Source organism: Lathamus discolor, chromosome Z (assembly GCF_037157495.1).
Source record: "Lathamus discolor isolate bLatDis1 chromosome Z, bLatDis1.hap1, whole genome shotgun sequence".
Lineage (NCBI taxonomy): Eukaryota > Metazoa > Chordata > Aves > Psittaciformes > Psittacidae > Lathamus > Lathamus discolor.
Genome location: NC_088909.1, coordinates 58,941,898 through 58,958,881, shown reverse-complemented (window position 1 = coordinate 58,958,881; position 16,984 = coordinate 58,941,898). Strand labels below are relative to the sequence as shown.

At 38.4% G+C, this 16,984-nt stretch overlaps 1 protein-coding gene across 4 annotated transcripts in view; it reads right to left on the bottom strand.

Moving 5' to 3' along the window:
• Nucleotides 1-16,984, bottom strand: part of HOOK3 (hook microtubule tethering protein 3) — a 97,916-nt gene that overhangs the window by 36,287 nt on the left and 44,645 nt on the right. For all 4 annotated transcript variants that reach the window (XM_065663654.1, XM_065663655.1, XM_065663656.1 and 1 more), the window contains 6 exons: nt 13,549-13,611; nt 12,101-12,184; nt 8,631-8,794; nt 6,372-6,512; nt 4,693-4,894; nt 1,317-1,427 (listed from right to left, as the gene is read on the bottom strand). In XM_065663654.1, coding sequence (XP_065519726.1) covers nt 1,317-1,427; nt 4,693-4,894; nt 6,372-6,512; nt 8,631-8,794; nt 12,101-12,184; nt 13,549-13,611 — 765 coding nt within the window. The remainder of the gene's footprint in view (nt 1-1,316; nt 1,428-4,692; nt 4,895-6,371; nt 6,513-8,630; nt 8,795-12,100; nt 12,185-13,548; nt 13,612-16,984) is intronic.

Sequence of the window (16,984 nt, the reverse complement as noted above, 5' to 3'; positions counted from 1 at the left end):
TAATTCAAAAGTCAAGAGAATTCAGCTATAATCTTCTTCTCACAGGTGCATATCCAGTCAAAATAATGTATTAAAAAACAACATCCACCCCTAAAAATGCTATTCATCAGGGGTAAAATGGAAAACCATATGCCAATGGTCTGCAATTCAGATCCTTTGTGCAAGATGAAATGGTCCACCAAGCAATGGATAAGCCACAGAAAAACCTTACCATTGTCAAACATAACAAAACTGGAAAAACAATTTAAATAAAGAGCAGTAAAGAAAGCCAAAGCACAGTACAAATACAGTTACTATGGGCATTCCAATCTGAACTGAAGGACAGATGGAGGTGATACCAAGGACAGGTGTCCACAACAGCGTGAGAATTTAATAAGAATAGGGAAATCAAAGAACTACAAACAGAAAATAACTGAAAACTTTCAGTTCAATTGCTATTCAAGTGAAGCGGCTGGAAATTTTTGAAAGAACTGACAGGAAATATGACCACTTAGGGAAAAGCCTGCAGAGATTCTGACTGATGGACAGATGGACTTATATTTAAAACAAGGTAACTCAACTGCTAACTCAAAAGTGCAGGCCTTGGTTTGAGGCAGTTTGGGGCACTTGCATATACGTTCTTAAGAAAGAAGTTGAAATAAACTGGTGAGAAACAATAGCGTGCAAGAGAAGTCTGAAGGATCAGTCTTGGCAAGAGAGGACACAGCAATTACTTGTAGAATCTCTAGCAGCAAACGACAGAGAAGAAGCAATAGACTGGTATCCACCCTGTGCGTTCCATGTTGGCAGTACAAGATAGATCAGCAAGGAGCTGTCAGAAAGGCAAGACTGCCACAGACGACATGTCCCTCTACATGACTCCTAAGCCTTTTGCTGCAATAGTCATGACTCCACAAAGAGAAGCATACTGATGGTACCTCTCAAAGAATGCTTTAGAAATATGCAACAGGAGATTAGTTCTACTATGACACTGCAGACACCTTACTTTAAATAGATTTTCAAAATGCATTACAATTACCCTTGGTGTTTATAAACTTTCTCATGGTAATGTTCAAGAAACAACTCCAGACCCCAAATATGAAGGCTGTTCCTCTTAAAAATCTGTGCGTAAGGTTTTGTACAGTCATGTTATTCCATGCTGTACAGTTCTTAGGTTTTAAAAGGATCTTGTATACAAACATTAGAAAATTTTAATTTAAGACTTCCTAATTTAGAAAGCTAGCTGTAAATAGCTAACTGTAATTACACATCCGTGTTATAAAGGACACAAAGTTGCTATCGCTACTACCAAAAAAAAATAACACCTTGGCACTTACATCTTTTTCTTTTTGGAGGCTGTCTACTTTTTCTTTCAGTCGTTTGCATTCATAATCTAATTTATCAGCTTTCTTGGATTCTTCAGATAACCTGTTTTGTAGTTCAACTGCCTGTGAGAACAAGAATCAATAATTTGTCTGCAAATATTAATATCAGAACAAAATACAGAAGACAAAGTAGCCAATTACCATGCACCACAAGTCATGTTGTAAACAACTGAAATAGTTAACCTACAGGACATACTAAAAACTCCTTTTATCATGTGTGTTTCTGTGTTCAGCAAAACCAACAGCATTCAAATATTAGCTCTTAGCACAAGCAAAAGAAGCAAAAGCTGTGAACTATTTTCAGTACATCTAAATCCAAGAATTTAAGTCCAAGCATGTTTTACTGAAAAAAATTATATAGTTCTATGGATCAAAGAGCTTAGAAAAAGTAGAAAAGTCCTCCTGCATTCTGAGAAGCCCAGGAGAAAGAAAAGTATTCTGAAGAAAGCAAATTATCTACATCTTTTCTTAACTCTATTTCACAAGCCTCACTCAGAATTCAGCCAACCAGTTTGCACAGTCAGGTACCGTTTCTTAACCCGGGATGTGTTCAATAATTTTTAATACACTTGTATAAAGATTCAGCCATAGGCTTATAAACAGTTTTCTTTACTTCAGAAGGAAACATTGCTAACAATATCACATTTATTCTTTTAACTGCAGATCAGTAAAGAGCTTTTAAAATCAAATGAGCAGAAATCTGAAAACTGAGCTGAAACGACCAATGAATAAGAGGCATGTCAGTAAAGTCTTGCCTTTTTGAAACTCTCAGCTTCTACTGTCAAAGGCTCATTCCTAGCACATTAGTAAAGCTCATAATGCAGAGAGTATGGAAGCAAGTAAACTGAATAAAGACTGACCTGAAAACACAAAACCTGAATGAAGATTCAGCTAAAGAAGTACAGCTGCTTCTGAAGCAAATCAAAAGAAGGCTTTTTCATGGCTTTTAGATTACAGAGAAAGCAATTATCTTAAATTGTGAAGCAAAGCTATAGCTATACCTACATTAAGATTTCCTAGTGGTTCTCATTACCTTTTATTTTCAATGTGTATACCTACTGCAAAATAATTACTAACTCTAAAAATCTGCATGATCTAAGTCTTAGAGAAGGACTGCTATTGTTCTTCAATTAAAGGCTGCAAAAAAAGCATAGACCTGCCATTTCTGAGATTATCAGAGTAAAAAAAAAAAAAATCAAAATATTAGATATGCAAATATTTTGTTTCTCAGATGTGACCTCCATCACTGGGGCTATCAATAACTACAAATGCATTAGTGTTCGCAATCACTCATGCTATGGTAATGGTATGTAGAAAAACAGAGCAGGAAATAAATTGTCTGGAATCAGGACTTGTGAGCGTATAGAGATATACAGCTACATGATAATGCAGAAGACTAAAAAAAGCAACAAAAATGAACTGCCATCACATTCACTGAGCATTATCTGACATGTGGAATGAATAAAGCAGGAATCCTGCAGCAAAGAAAAGCAAGACATACTGTTAAAAATTTATCAGAATGCACATGCACAAAGGGGCTGAATTAATATTACAGAAGAAAAATAATCCTGGAATCTTCATATTTCAATTCTCCATCCTGCAATAAAAAGCTTCTTAGAAAATACTTGTACTTGCTTTTAGAACAGTGAACAAAAACTCTTGAATCAAATAAATGCTACTACATCTCCCAGCACCAACAACCTCATCTCACAGAAACTGCTGGTGCAGTGAAGATGTGATTCCCATGAAGACTGCTCCAAGAGTTTGAACCAAGCACTTTCCTTTGCACAGCACTGAGCTTTTAAGCCAATGAAGTAACACCTCTGATGGCATCATTGTGAGTGGGGTTGGATCCTTCTGATACCAGACAAGATACATTCCACAACAAGGGCACACTAGTGCCCAGCAGTGGCTTAACACTGGAATCCTTCCATCTGGCTTAATTCTTACAGCACAGTTTAGGAATCCCAGAAATTAATTTTATGATTCACAGGAGGTCTCAAGGACAAGACATCCAGCCTTACAGACACTGAAGGCAAGGACACTGTGTTAATTTTGAGGCACTGTGGTTAGGTAAAGAAAACTCACATCTGCCACAAGACACCTCAGGGCTTACTGCAGTTTCAGCCTGCAGAACAGTTTTACGTAAATCAACAGCTCCTCAGACATTAAATCCTACCTAATAAACAGAGAATGATCAAGAAAAGGAAGAATATTTTTGCAGCACAAATGACGGGACTTCCCCTTTCAAAATCCTTATTGTTGGTGAACTATGGATGACCAGATGCAGATGTCAAGGTTACACGACTGTTTCACATGCTTAGCTGTTGAATGGAATGTTGCCAGCAAACATGATACTAGTCATATGTGAAAGACAATTGCTTTCTACGTTACTTTTCCCTTTCGTTGTCTATTATTTCTGCATTTTTCTTGACGAAGTTATTTTTTTCTGGGGGAATCATTTTGACCGTTACAATTAGCCTGCAGGTGCCAAAGCTAATAGTCTTAATTAAAAAGCACAGATTCAGGAAAAAAAGCTATTGAGTCTTAGGGACACATATTGCTATTGTTCCTGGGCTTGCACTGTTATTAGTGGTTGTTCCTGTGTTCTTATTCTGCCGCAAGCTGACATATAAGGACCCCTGTAACACGACCATTCATGCACCACGCTCTGCCTGGCCCTGTAACAAGAATCCCAGAATGATGCCATGTCAATGTAGCATAGAAGCAGAGAGTAGATTAAGCACACCTTTCACCTTTACAGAAACAGGATCACATGGTACTTTGATAAGCAGGAGAATAAACAGATGCTATTCAGAGAGCATGCTGGTGGCACATGTTGTACTCTAACGGGTGCATATAAATAACAGGGATGATATGCATCCTTCTTTCGTCTTTACTGGACAAACTCAGACAAACTAGAACCTCAAAAAGAGATGACTTAGCCACAAGAATAACTTACCTCATCTGTGGTCCGTTCCTCACTGCTGGAAGTTTGTAAGTGAAAATTGGACACTTTTTCTGAAAGAGGAGGCTCTAATTCAAGCCTTTCTACTGAATATGAATTAGGACTAATTTGAGCAAAACACATCTGTTGATTATTTAAAAGTAGAAATACAGCTTATTGGCAAAGTAATGTAAACCTGAAACAATGACAGTAATTGCAGAAAAGCAGGACAAAGGTAATACCTACAAAAAAATGGAAGTCTTCTAAACACAAGGGCTGTTTGTTCATTATTTCTTTCTTACTTTGAGGTATTAGCCATGTTATGATGGGAAAGTATTGAACAACACAGAGAACTGCTGCATTGACAATGTCTGTTCTCACCTGTCTTTTGTATGTTTCCAGCTGAATCCGTGCTGCATTAGCCTTCCTTAGTTCTTCTTCCAGGCTCACAGTATTTTGCATGTACACTGTATTCTTCTCTTCTAAGAGTTTCACTTGCCGTCGCAAATCACCCAGATCTTCCAATTTCTTTTTGTATGACTCTACCTGGCTTTCTAACTTGGCTACTTTATCAGAAGAATGCCTGCAGAGACAGATTTTTATCAAATTTGTACTCTGAAAACTGACAAAATTAAATGTCCTGAAGCTTCCTCATACTTTGCCTTAATGTAGAACACATCCTGAGACATCACAGCAACAAGAAGAATGCAACCATATCCTCCTGTTACTAACGTTTACACTTTTAAATTGCCTGCTCCCCTCCCACAGATACTTGTCAACTCAAAGAGCTATTCATGGGGATACTTTTAGACACTACCACTCACAGATAGCTTTGGTAGAAAGCTGCTGGTGAATTAGATAAGGCAATATTAAAATACGCCGCGCTAGACTTGCCAGAAAAAGTGATACAGGTGGGTAATGGATAATTGATCTGAATAACCCATGGCAGCATGATACCACTACTTAAAAATTATTTTCCATAGTTCCACAGTTAAGGGCCCACTACATTCTATAAACTCCTATTATCATCAAATCATGACAACTTTGGGTGCTAAACTCTAGTGGCAAAGAGAGCTTTAACAGATGTTGCTCATACTAGCACTATATGATGAACCAAAAGCGCCACCCAACGTCCAAATAATGCAAACCCAGGAACGGAAAGGGTGAGAGCAGCTGCCCAAGTCATGATGAAGGTGAGCTGAGCACCTCAAAAGACCAGTGAGTGACTTCTTGTGACAGTAACATGATGTAGGATTGCTAAATTTATTAACAGTTTATTGATTAGGTAGATAATAACTAATTTACTTCAGTGGAATTGTGTGGTGGTCTATGTAATTGACTAGAGGATCAAAAATAACTTTGGCATTGAGAAAATGTTTATATTTAATACTAAAATTATTTAAACAAGAACTAATGAAGACTAAGTACACATAGAATCATAGAATCATAGAATAGTTAGGGTTGGAAAGGACCTCAAGATCATCTAGTTCCAACCCCCCTGCCATGGGCAGGGACAACTCACACTAAACCATGTCACCCAAGACTCCATCCAACCTGGCCTTGAACACTGCCAGGGATGGAGCATTCACAACTACCGTGCCTCACCACCCTCACAGTAAAGAGCTTCTTCCTTATATCTAACCTAAACTTCAAACAAACAAACGAAATTCTTTTACAGCTATTAGGGAAATAAAATTTTTCCCTGGGTGTTGTGTTACAAGAACAGGAGATAAGCCAGAGTCTCTGCAGGAGCAAGACATTACTGATGCAACTTTATTTCATTTTGTAAAAAAAACATGGTTTAACTGAAGTCTCTGTGATGCTTATACATGGAATTAATCAGTGCAGACTAGATCCATCTCTAAACGCTGGCCTGGGGGGAAGTCAGAATATGGTAGCTGATTGCCACATCAGAAAAATTAAATGATTTTCTAAAGTTTTAGATACAATATGGCAATGCAATAGAGATATAAAATGTCGTTTCATGAATCATAAATTAACATGATTTATATGGATTAAAAGTTTAAAAAAAAAAAAAAGGTTAATGGAACAGAGCTTACCTTAGTACATCTATCTCATCCTTCAAAGACTGAGCCTCCTCTGCCAATGTAGTAAGCTCTTCTGTTTGTTGTCTCAATTCAGCAATTTCTTTTTCTAGTTCTTCACAGCGTATTCGATAGTCATCTTTGGCAGCTTCTAATCTGTAGAAATTAGGTAAAACAGAAAATTTCTCAGCTTCAGCCAGTTACCATTCCTCATCATCCTCTCCAAAAAACACATGAAATGTCCTTCTGGTACAGTGAAGAACAGCAGCCCAATGTGCTTATTCAAAAAATGTAGATTCAGACTTTTTTGATGCTTTGAAGTTGATAGCAGTATTTCTATGGGGAAGATCAAAAGGCAATGTATATTGTCAGAAATACAAATCCTGAGTTTTTTCTGTCACAGTAATTGTTCACAATGGAGCTCAAGCAAAAATTTCCACCTTTTTTATCTTGAAGCATAGAGTTTGAACATGGCATCTTTATCCTAAGATTTTGTTTAGCTCTTCAAATTGTACACACCTTCGGCAATATTAACCCAATTATCAGATATTCTAAATACTGTAGAGCTCTCATCAAGGTGGTTTTATTTATTTACTTACTTACTTATAAAGCACATGTGCATGCCCAGTACCTCTGAAGAACCAAGCCATACATTTAGGTTCTCTAGTTAGCATGTAAACAGCTCAGACTAAAGATGCTGGAGTGAACTACTTACATACAGCAAACACAGGCAAAGCTGCATTTAAATGTCAGTGAACAAAGGGTGTAACTAAGAAAAAAAACTGTCAAAGCATTTTGAACCAATCTAAGAGGACACAACCTGGAACATGAAGTCTTATTGTGATTTTTATCTGAAATGAAGATAAAACACATCCAGAAAAGGAGGTATGGGCACGAAAAAAAAAATTCTATCCATTAATTCAAGCAGATTCAAAAAGAATCTACAAGAATGAAGACAAGAGATAGTCATCTAAAGGTCATGGGTTATCTAAAGAAATAGGTCATCTAAACCATACACAACAAAGATTTGGATTATGATAGACCAGAACTGTCAAAGGACATAAAGAGGCAAAACTGGGAGAAAAACTGTTATACCACATTGGGCATCAGTTATGCTGTAAAAATGTCCCATTTCGTCAGGCAGAGCTGAAGAAGGAATACATATAAATTGCCATTAGAAACCACATGCTAGGAAGGCAGGGGAAGGAGGTAAAAGAGTTTGGAAGATTAATCTCACATGTGAAAAGGGTTTAGAAAGATCTTCACTACCTGAAACTACAGTAGCAGGCAGTGCAGATACTGGATATGGGGAGAAAACCTGTTCAAACTGCAACTGGTAACAGACTCAGGTTGAAATCATTCCAGAGCATGCAGATGAATAAGGAGAGATAAAAGGGGACACTAGAGACACATTAGTACATATTCCTTTATATCGTAGATGTATAGAAAGAAGAAAACCAGGTACTAGTTGCTGTGAAAGAGGCATTTTTCAAGAAACTGAAGAAGAGGGTGTGCCTGAGCCGCCAGGAAAAAAGAGGCCAAAAAAAAAAAAAAAAAAAAGGCAAAGGGCAACCAGAAGAGGACAAAGAGAAGAAAAACTGTCAGTGCAAACAAATACGGTTTCATTCACAAAGGATAGCGAAAGTAAAGCAAAAAGAATGAAAGGAAGATGATGGATTGGACCAGCTTTATCTCAGCAGAATAGGTTTACACAGCCTGAAAGCAACAGTTAAAAGGACCAAGAAGGATGTTTGAACAGGAACTGTATTTCCAAGTATTAAGGAAATGCAAATGAAGAGCAGAGCTCCCTTGCAGATAATTCCCATCTTTCAGATATGAAACAATTTGTTTTCAAACTCAAAGAAGGACACACTTTACTGTATAACAATACCACCTGTAGTACTGCCCAAAGCAAACATTCAGGTAAGATTTCCTACACCAATCAGAATAATTTACATAGAGGAAAGCATACTACTTCTCATCCTCACTGATTCCGAAAAACATGAGTGACATGATTGCACACAATTCAAAACAACTTCAAAGAGCAGAGAGTGACATGTATACAGCATTTCAGCATTAAGAAATCATGCTTTTTTTTTTATACTGGAGCTTGTAAAGAGGTAAATCTTAACATGTACATAATTGTAAAAACTTTACTACTGTGATTACACCACCTATTACATTAATTCAGAATTGCCAGGAGAAACAGAAGTATATAAATCATGCCTGCTGCCAGCTACAAACAAACAATCCAACCAAACATAGCATTTCTACCTGAATGTTTCCTCCTGGAGTTGTTCTAGTTGAGTCTGCAGCTGTAGATGCCTACGACCTGCAGGGCTGTTAGGATCTTCAATAGAGTCAGACTGATTTAAACGTTCCATCAAAATCTGGTTCTCAGCAAGCAAGCTACTCTTCTCCTCCTGGAGAGCTGCAACCTATTGTAGTAAAAGCATAAACTGGAATAACTGAGCTATCCAGTTATAGAGAACATTTTTTTTTTGTTTGTGCATAACAAAGTAGCAACACAAGCCACAAATGGAAAATCACAGGCTTCAATAATCACACTTCACGAGATATACTGTAACATTAATAGGTATTCAACTGCTATGTGATGTGACACAGAAAATGTAACTATTCTTAACTGTATTTCACACAAGCTTCTAAAGAAAAAGTCGTAGTGTACAAGGGAGCTTCATTATAGTAAAGTCTGCATTCTTTCCCAACAAACAAATAAAACTAGCTCTCCACAGTAAGGTTTTTAAAACTAATTTCCAAGAGAAACAACGCCTATTAATCACAAAGAATATTCAAGTCTACATACTCAAAGTATGGCTTTGCCCCTCCAGGATTAATTAATTTATTTAGAATCATAGAATCATAGAATAGTTAGGGTTGGAAAGGACCTCAAGATCATCTAGTTCCAACCCCCCTGCCATAGGCAGGGACACCTCAGACTAAACCATCCCACACAAGGCTTCATCCAACCTGGCCTTGAACACTGCTAGGGATGGAGCACTCACAACCTCCATGGGCAACCGATTCCAGTGTCTCACCACCCTAACAAGAAAGAATTTCCTCTTTATATCCAATCTAAACTTCCCCTGTTTAAGTTTAAACCAGTTAGCCCTTGTCCTGTCACTACAGTCCCTGACAAAGAGTCCCTCCCCAGCACCCCTATAGGCCCCCTTCAGATACTGGAAGGCTGCTATGAGGTCTCCATGCAGCCTTCTCTTCTCCAGGCTGAACAGCCCCAACTTTCTCAGCCTGTCTTCATACGGGAGGTGCTCCAGTGCTCTGATCGTCCTCGTGGCCCTCCTCTGGACTTGTTCCAACAGTTCCATGTCCTTTTTATGTTGAGGACACCGGAACTGCACACAATGCTCCAGGTGAGGTCTCACGAGAGCAGAGTAGAGGGGCAGGATCACCTCCTTCGACCTGCTGGTCACGCTCCTTTTGATGCAGCCCAGGATACGGTTGGCTTTCTGGGCTGCAAGCGCACGCTGCCGGCTCATGTTCATTTTCTCATCGACCAACACCCCCAAGTCCTTCTCTGCAGGGCCGTCTGAATCTCTCCTCTGCCCAACCTGTAGCTGTGCCTGGGATTGCTCCGACCCAGGTGTAGGACCTTGCACTGGTCATGGTTGAACTTCATAAGGTTGGCATCAGCCCACCTCACAAGCGTGTCAAGGTCCCTCTGGATGGCATCCCTTCCCTTCAGCATATCAACCGGTCCACACAGCTTGGTGTCATCGGCAAACTTGCTGAGGGCGCACTCAATCCCACTGTCCATGTCAGCAATGAAGATGTTAAACAAGACCGGTCCCAACACCGATCCCTGAGGGACACCACTCGTTACTGGTCTCCAGCTGGACATCGAGCCATTGACCATAACTCTTTGTGTGCGGCCATCCAGCCAGTTCATTATCCACTGAGTGGTCCATATATCAAACCGATGTCTCTCCAATTTAGAGACAAGGATGTTGTGTGGGACAGTGTCAAACGCTTTGCACAAGTCCAGGTAGATGACATCAACTGCTTTACCCTTGTCCATCAATTCTGTAGCCCCATCATAGAAGGCCACCAAATTGGTCAGGCAGGATTTCCCCCTAGTGAAGCCATGCTGGCTGTCACCAAGCACCCTGTTGTTTTTCATGTGCCTTAGCATGCCTTCCAGGAGAATGTGCTCCAAGATTTTACCAGGCACAGAGGTGAGACTGACTGGTCTGTAATTCCCCAGGTCTTCCATTTTCCCCTTCTTGAAAATGGGGGTTATATTTCCCTTTCTCCAGGTGTTGGGAACTTCACCTGACTGCCATGATTTTTCAAATACGATGGCCAGTGGCTTAGCAACTTCATTCACCAGCTCCTTCAGGACCCGCGGATGGACTTCATCAGGTCCCACAGACTTGTGCGTGTTCAGATTTTTAAGATGGTCTCGAACCAGATCCTCTCCTACAGTGGGCCCAAGGTCTTCATTCTCACAGTCCCTGCGTCTACCTTCTAAGACCTGGGTGGTGCAGTCAGAGCCTTTGCCAGTGAAGACCGAGGCAAAGAAGTCATTCAGAACCTCAGCCTTCTCTAAATCCTGTGCAGCCAGTTCTCCCAAAAGCTTCCTCAGGGGGCCTATGTTGTCCCTAGTCTGTTTTTTGTTTGCTACGTACCTGTAGAATCCCTTCCTGTTAATATCCCTGGCTATGTTTAATTCTAACTGGGCCTTAGCCTTCCTAACCTGGTCCCTAGCTTCCTGGACAACGTCCCTGTACTCTACCCAGGCCGCCTGTCCTTGCTTCCATTTTTTTATAAGCCTCTTTTTTCCTTCGAAGTTTCCTCAGCAGCTCCTTATCCATCCAAGGAGGTCTCCTGGCCCTCCTGCTGCACCTCCTTCTAGTTGGGATGCAGCACTCCTGAGCTTGTAAAAAAAAAAAAAAAAAAAAAAAACAACCAGTGGTGATTTGCAAGCAGCCCTGAAACAGGAACACAGTCCCAAAGATGAATCGTATTTCCACAAACATTGCAAGACCAGGCAGTACTGCAAAGAACCCAGAGTGCTGCAACTCAAACAACAGCTGAACATGGGTTCATGTGTTATTAAATAGTACAGTGTTAACATGCAGGAGGAAGAAGGGAAGAGAGGGAATGCGAACATCCTGACAGAAGGAAAAGCTTCATTAAGAGCTTGAATCATCAAACACACCAAAATCAACCATGATACACACATCAACTTTGTCAATTCCAACAGCTACTGAACTGCTTGGCAAAAGCCTGAATGATATTCCAAAGTAGGGTTACAATGGCCTTTCAGGGCTCCCACTTCACACTCCTCATGTCTTCTGAATTAGGTACACCTGATCTGCAGTAAAGCTTAGTCTAAATCCATAGACAGTGATAGACTACAATAACTTCTGACTGTGATTTAACACTTAGCTGTAACTGTTACAGCAGCATAACCTCAATTAGTTCTCTAAAGCAAGAGCTGAACCACACAACCCAGCCCCTTCCTAACTGAATGAAAAAAAAGGTTTGTCAGTATGAATCACTTTAATACTGGCAACATTGCATCAATGTAACAAAACAATGAAATCCTCTCTGTCAGCACAAGTAAAGCAACATAATTACTGTGCCATTTTCATTTCCCTTTAAAAATTTATGTTTCCACATTACACTTCTTGCTTTCACCTGACTAAAAATTAACACATCTCTTTCCCACTTCAAAATCAACATGTACAATATAGCAAACTTACCTGCATATCTAACTCATGACATCTCTGGGCAATTTCTTCTTTTGTTGCTAGTGCTTCATTTAATTCTTCTGTAGTTTTCTTCAGCTACCATAAACAACAAACATTTATATTTCATCACTCGCTGTGACACATATAAAAATATTCTGAACTACCTGGCTATAAAATTATTTTTGTATTTAGGTAATATATTAACTTTTTAAAAACTGGGGCAATTCCATTCTTAGAAAAGAACAAAGCAGCAGGTATAATTACTCTAATTTTTGTGACAGTAAAAAGTAAACATACTCAAAAGTAATTATTTGGTCTTAGAAAAATACATTAGAATTATAACATCTATTCTACAAATTGAGTCAAAAAACCCTGAAGAACTTGTGTCTGAAGATCTCATCAATTCTGTACATTTTAAAAATTGTCAATACCACTTTTCTTTACGGATACAAAGACTGCATAATTTCAGTTTTCAATCTACATTTCAAATACAAAAAGGACTGCAAGGTGGAATACAGAGGGTGGATAATTAGGGTAAAATTTCTAGTCACTGGAAGCTACACTTACTGAACAACAGGAACACAATTAATATGGCAAGGGAGAATCCTATCCTTCTGAAAAAGGGCACTGAATCTTTCAACCAGTGGGAAATATTCAAATGCTTCTCTTCAAAGGTTTTATGTTTAAAGATACATATCTTGCAAGTCTGCATATGAATGCAGTTAATATAAACAAAATAGCTAAAAGAAAATTTATCTGATAAAACAGGTGCATACATATTCTGTATATAGAGCTATATCATTACCTATGATGAATTTTAGATGAGCTTTCTCAACCAGCGTAATAGCATGTTATTTATTTCTCAAAGGTGTGTTGACACAGAAAAATTAATTCCATCTGTGAGAATTTACACACTTCTGCAGAGAACGTATGATGGAGGCACACATGGAACAGCACTATACAGTATTACTTCCCAATTAGAAAAAAAAACTGAGAAAGTAGGACAGTGTTACCATGGGTTAATCTAGTAAAGAAAACAGTTTACTTTGCATATTCTTTAGATATATCACACAGACAAAGATTCTCTTCGAAAACTTCTCTCACATATTGCAAGAGTTCCCAGGACTGCTTTAAGGATTTCTGAGCCACATCTATGTGTTGGTGGGGGTTTTTTAGCTGTTGGGTTTGGGTGGGGTTTTTTTGTGTGTTTGGGGTTTTTTGTTTGGTTTTGGGTTGGGTTATTTGTTTTGTTTTGGGTTTTTTTTAACTGACTTTAGAAGTAGGAATTGGCAAAAAAGGTTATATTCAAATACTAATTTTTCTCTTTCTTTTTCTTTTTAAATTAAATTAAAGAAATTAAAGAAAAAATTAAAGAAAAAAAAATACTTATTAATAAAGTAAAGCCGCTAACCACTGATGCGCTATGATTGAAGGAAAATAAAACATCTAGTCTTAGATACCTGCCGATCAAGGTCAATGTAAGCATCATTTCCAACAGAGACTGGAGACTCTTTACTCATCAACTGCAATTAGATTACACTGGGTTAGAAAAAGCAATCATTTACTTTAATCTTAAAAATTAGAGCTGCAATGAAAGAAGCTGATTTTAACTTTGGGGAGCTTCGATATGACTTCATTCAGAAGTTTTTAACTTCATTTTAGTTTGACATTCAAAAATGATTACACAAGAAATCTTAAGAATTTATAATATTTAAAGCACTATAAAAGAAATCTTTCATCATCTCTTTTTCTTCAGACAACACACATTGTTTATCTATGATGAAACCTATAATACACTCTGCTAAACATTTTATTGAAGTGGCATTTGAACGATGGTACTATCAACACACCATGCAAGACCTGCCTTTAATTGCTCTCTACCAGCGGTTTTCAATTTTTGATTACCTGGAAGTTCACATCAACTTACTTATTTATTCACCTGAAGCTGGCGACCTACCTATCTCAGCTAATTGTGTAAAACAAAGATGATTAAAATTCCTGCCCTGGAGTTGTCTGTAATTTGCAAATTTAAAAAGAAAGTCCCTAGCGTGTATTCCTGAAGAAAATATTACTATTCCTTTTACACTAACTTATTTGATTGCAGGAGTAGCTGTCAGTAATTTTAGTCTAGCAAACATTACTTTCAGCCACAACTTTTCAAAAACAAACCAACCCCTCCCATATTGACTGATATGCTTGCTTAAAGAGAAAAAGCTGGTAAGAAAGCAAGTTTTAGCTCAGTAATCCACTTATCAGCTACAGAGATAGTTAGAAGTTAAATCTCATGTAACAAGAAGTTGTAGCCCAAAGACCTCCTCCCAGCCACTTCCAGAAAACATAGTAGCATTATTATTTAAAGTTGTAAGACAGAGTCTTCCAAATAAGAAATATGTTGTAACTAACTAAAAAGGCAGCATTACAAACCCACTCTGATTTCTGTCATCCTATCAAAAGACAAAATGCTCTACGAGTTCTCCAGTGATGCAACTCATGAAAGTTAAAATCAAGAAGGCCCTATTCTAACTAAAACCAGGATAAAAATTCTTTCCTAAGACCTCCTCTCCAGTCTGGTTACTTTCTCCAGAGACAGGGCTTCCTTTATTTCTTCCAGGAATCATTTTGCATTACTTTTTACTGGCAAAGCTCCTTGGACATGCAGCACAGAGCTTTCATTTCTTCTCCATCCTTTCTGTTTATACCACTGTGTAGAAGAGAAAACCTGTTTGATGTCTACAGCACTGAAATATTTATCCACTAATGTTTCTCTCCCTTTCTCTATCTCCTTAACTGGGATTCAGCTGCATGCAACATTCTTAAATTCATCTGAATGTCCTCAGGAGTACTTCTCAGACCCTGATGATATTTGTTGCTAACTGAATTCCTCCCATTTTGTCTGCATCTTTACACCACCAAACTACAGTGAAATGAAGCATTCTATGAAGCCCTGATTCTCCGTAACAGTAATAAGAAAACTTCTAACCTCAGAACTGCCCCCTGGAAATACATCTTTTCTCATTACCATATATAGTGATGTTACAAACTTGTATTTAATTTAGGGCCACGTTTTCTAAGCCGATTTATCATTTTGCATTCCAAACCAAGAATGTCCAATCCCTCTCTGCTCTGTAATGTCTGTACATGCACCATTTTAATATCACTTTTCAAATGCTTTTCCAGACGACTAAAGAGGACATCCTTATCAACCAAATACTGAACACTTGTCCCTACTATATATCCCACAACACTGTTCACAAAAGCACTTCAGACACTAAGTAAGTTGCATCCACTAAGCCAGACTTTACAGCTGATTACAGCTGACAGGTTCCAGGCTGCAAGGGTGTTCAACAATATACCGCTGACGGCCACCAACCCTTTGCGGCCATAGCACAGCTTCCTCTTCAGAAACCTAGCTTAAGAGACCTGCCGAAAGGTACTGTAGGAGGCATACAAGAGGCTGCATAACCCACTAGAGGCCACTGTGGTGTTGCCGCTTTCTGTGGATTACCATAAAGAAAGCAGGATGAGGCAAATCATATAATCCCTTTATTCTTCAGTGGGTTTTGTCATCTCCCTCAAAAAATCCAATCCTTAAGAACCCTTAGCAGAAATGTCCAGAAAACAGGTCATTAGCTGGGAGAAGAACTAGGTAGGGGAAATACACGGTGCGGGTGTAGTGTGAATGTTACACAGAACTTGTGAATTTAACTGGATCAGGTGCATGAGGAATGTCATGGGAAGTATGCATGAGCCACTGAGGGAAAAAGCCACAGACTGATTCACTGCAACAAGAAGCATTATGCAATCTTACGGCCTGTGAGATGGTGGGAATACTAAAGAAGAAATCTGTGGGATTGTGCTGCATCCAGTAGTACAATCAGACAAGGAAAGGAACAAGATTGCCAGATTACTTAGAAGTAATACAGAAATACAACTTCTGATAAGTTAACAATAACCTGAAGCAAAGAAGTGGGGTAAAAAGGGAGAATATCAGGGTGAAGGACTGTCTTCATCTTTCCCCTACACATCTCCGCACATCCTGGAGACAAAAATGGTACGGGTAAGCAAATGTGTGTTCTGCTTTCTCTCTTTCACTTACAAGCTCACATTCAGACAAATACTACCTGTCTTCACATGTACCTTTAATGGATGATGATGTGAAAAGATTTTACAAGTTAATTGATTATAAAAAGAGAAATCAATAAAGTGCCTGCAAAATCAAGCAACTGCATTAGGCCTCCACAGGAGAAGGAAAAGTCTTTTTAAGAGCTCCCCACAGTGAAAGCAAGTGACTCGCATTTACTTCCTTGGTCTTTTTATGGTTTATTTGCATATTCAAATTAAGACTTGAAACAGCACAAGTATTTGTTGAAATAATAAAATGTCATTTAAAATCAAAAGAGGTTTTTCTTGGTAAAGAGGTCAGTCTGGATTTTAAATAGTACAACAACCTGAACAACATGACAGTTTTTATAATTCTTTGTGTGATTTTGAGAAGCAGTTGTTACTGCCTGTTAACCTTTACAACTATACATTTTCATGCCCACAGCTTTGTTATGATGTCTTACAAAATACTTGTGGATCTGCTAATTTTATATTATTAAAATCTTCACTTTTAACTGCTTTGCTTGTGAAATGTGAACAAGTTGTGTTGTCATGGATACATGAAGATTAGGGAAGGGGTAAAACTATCACAAAATCTGCATGCATGAATAACCTGAATTATGAATGCCTATTTTTCTCTCCACATATGATTTGCACAATTTTGCAAATGCAGATGCACCGCTTAGTTGATGATGTTAGAAGTTCAAAACATTTGCTTTATTTTAAATGCTTCTTCTACAGTTGCTAATACTGTTCAAGCTCATGAAACTGCCCATGAAAACAATGTCAAAATCC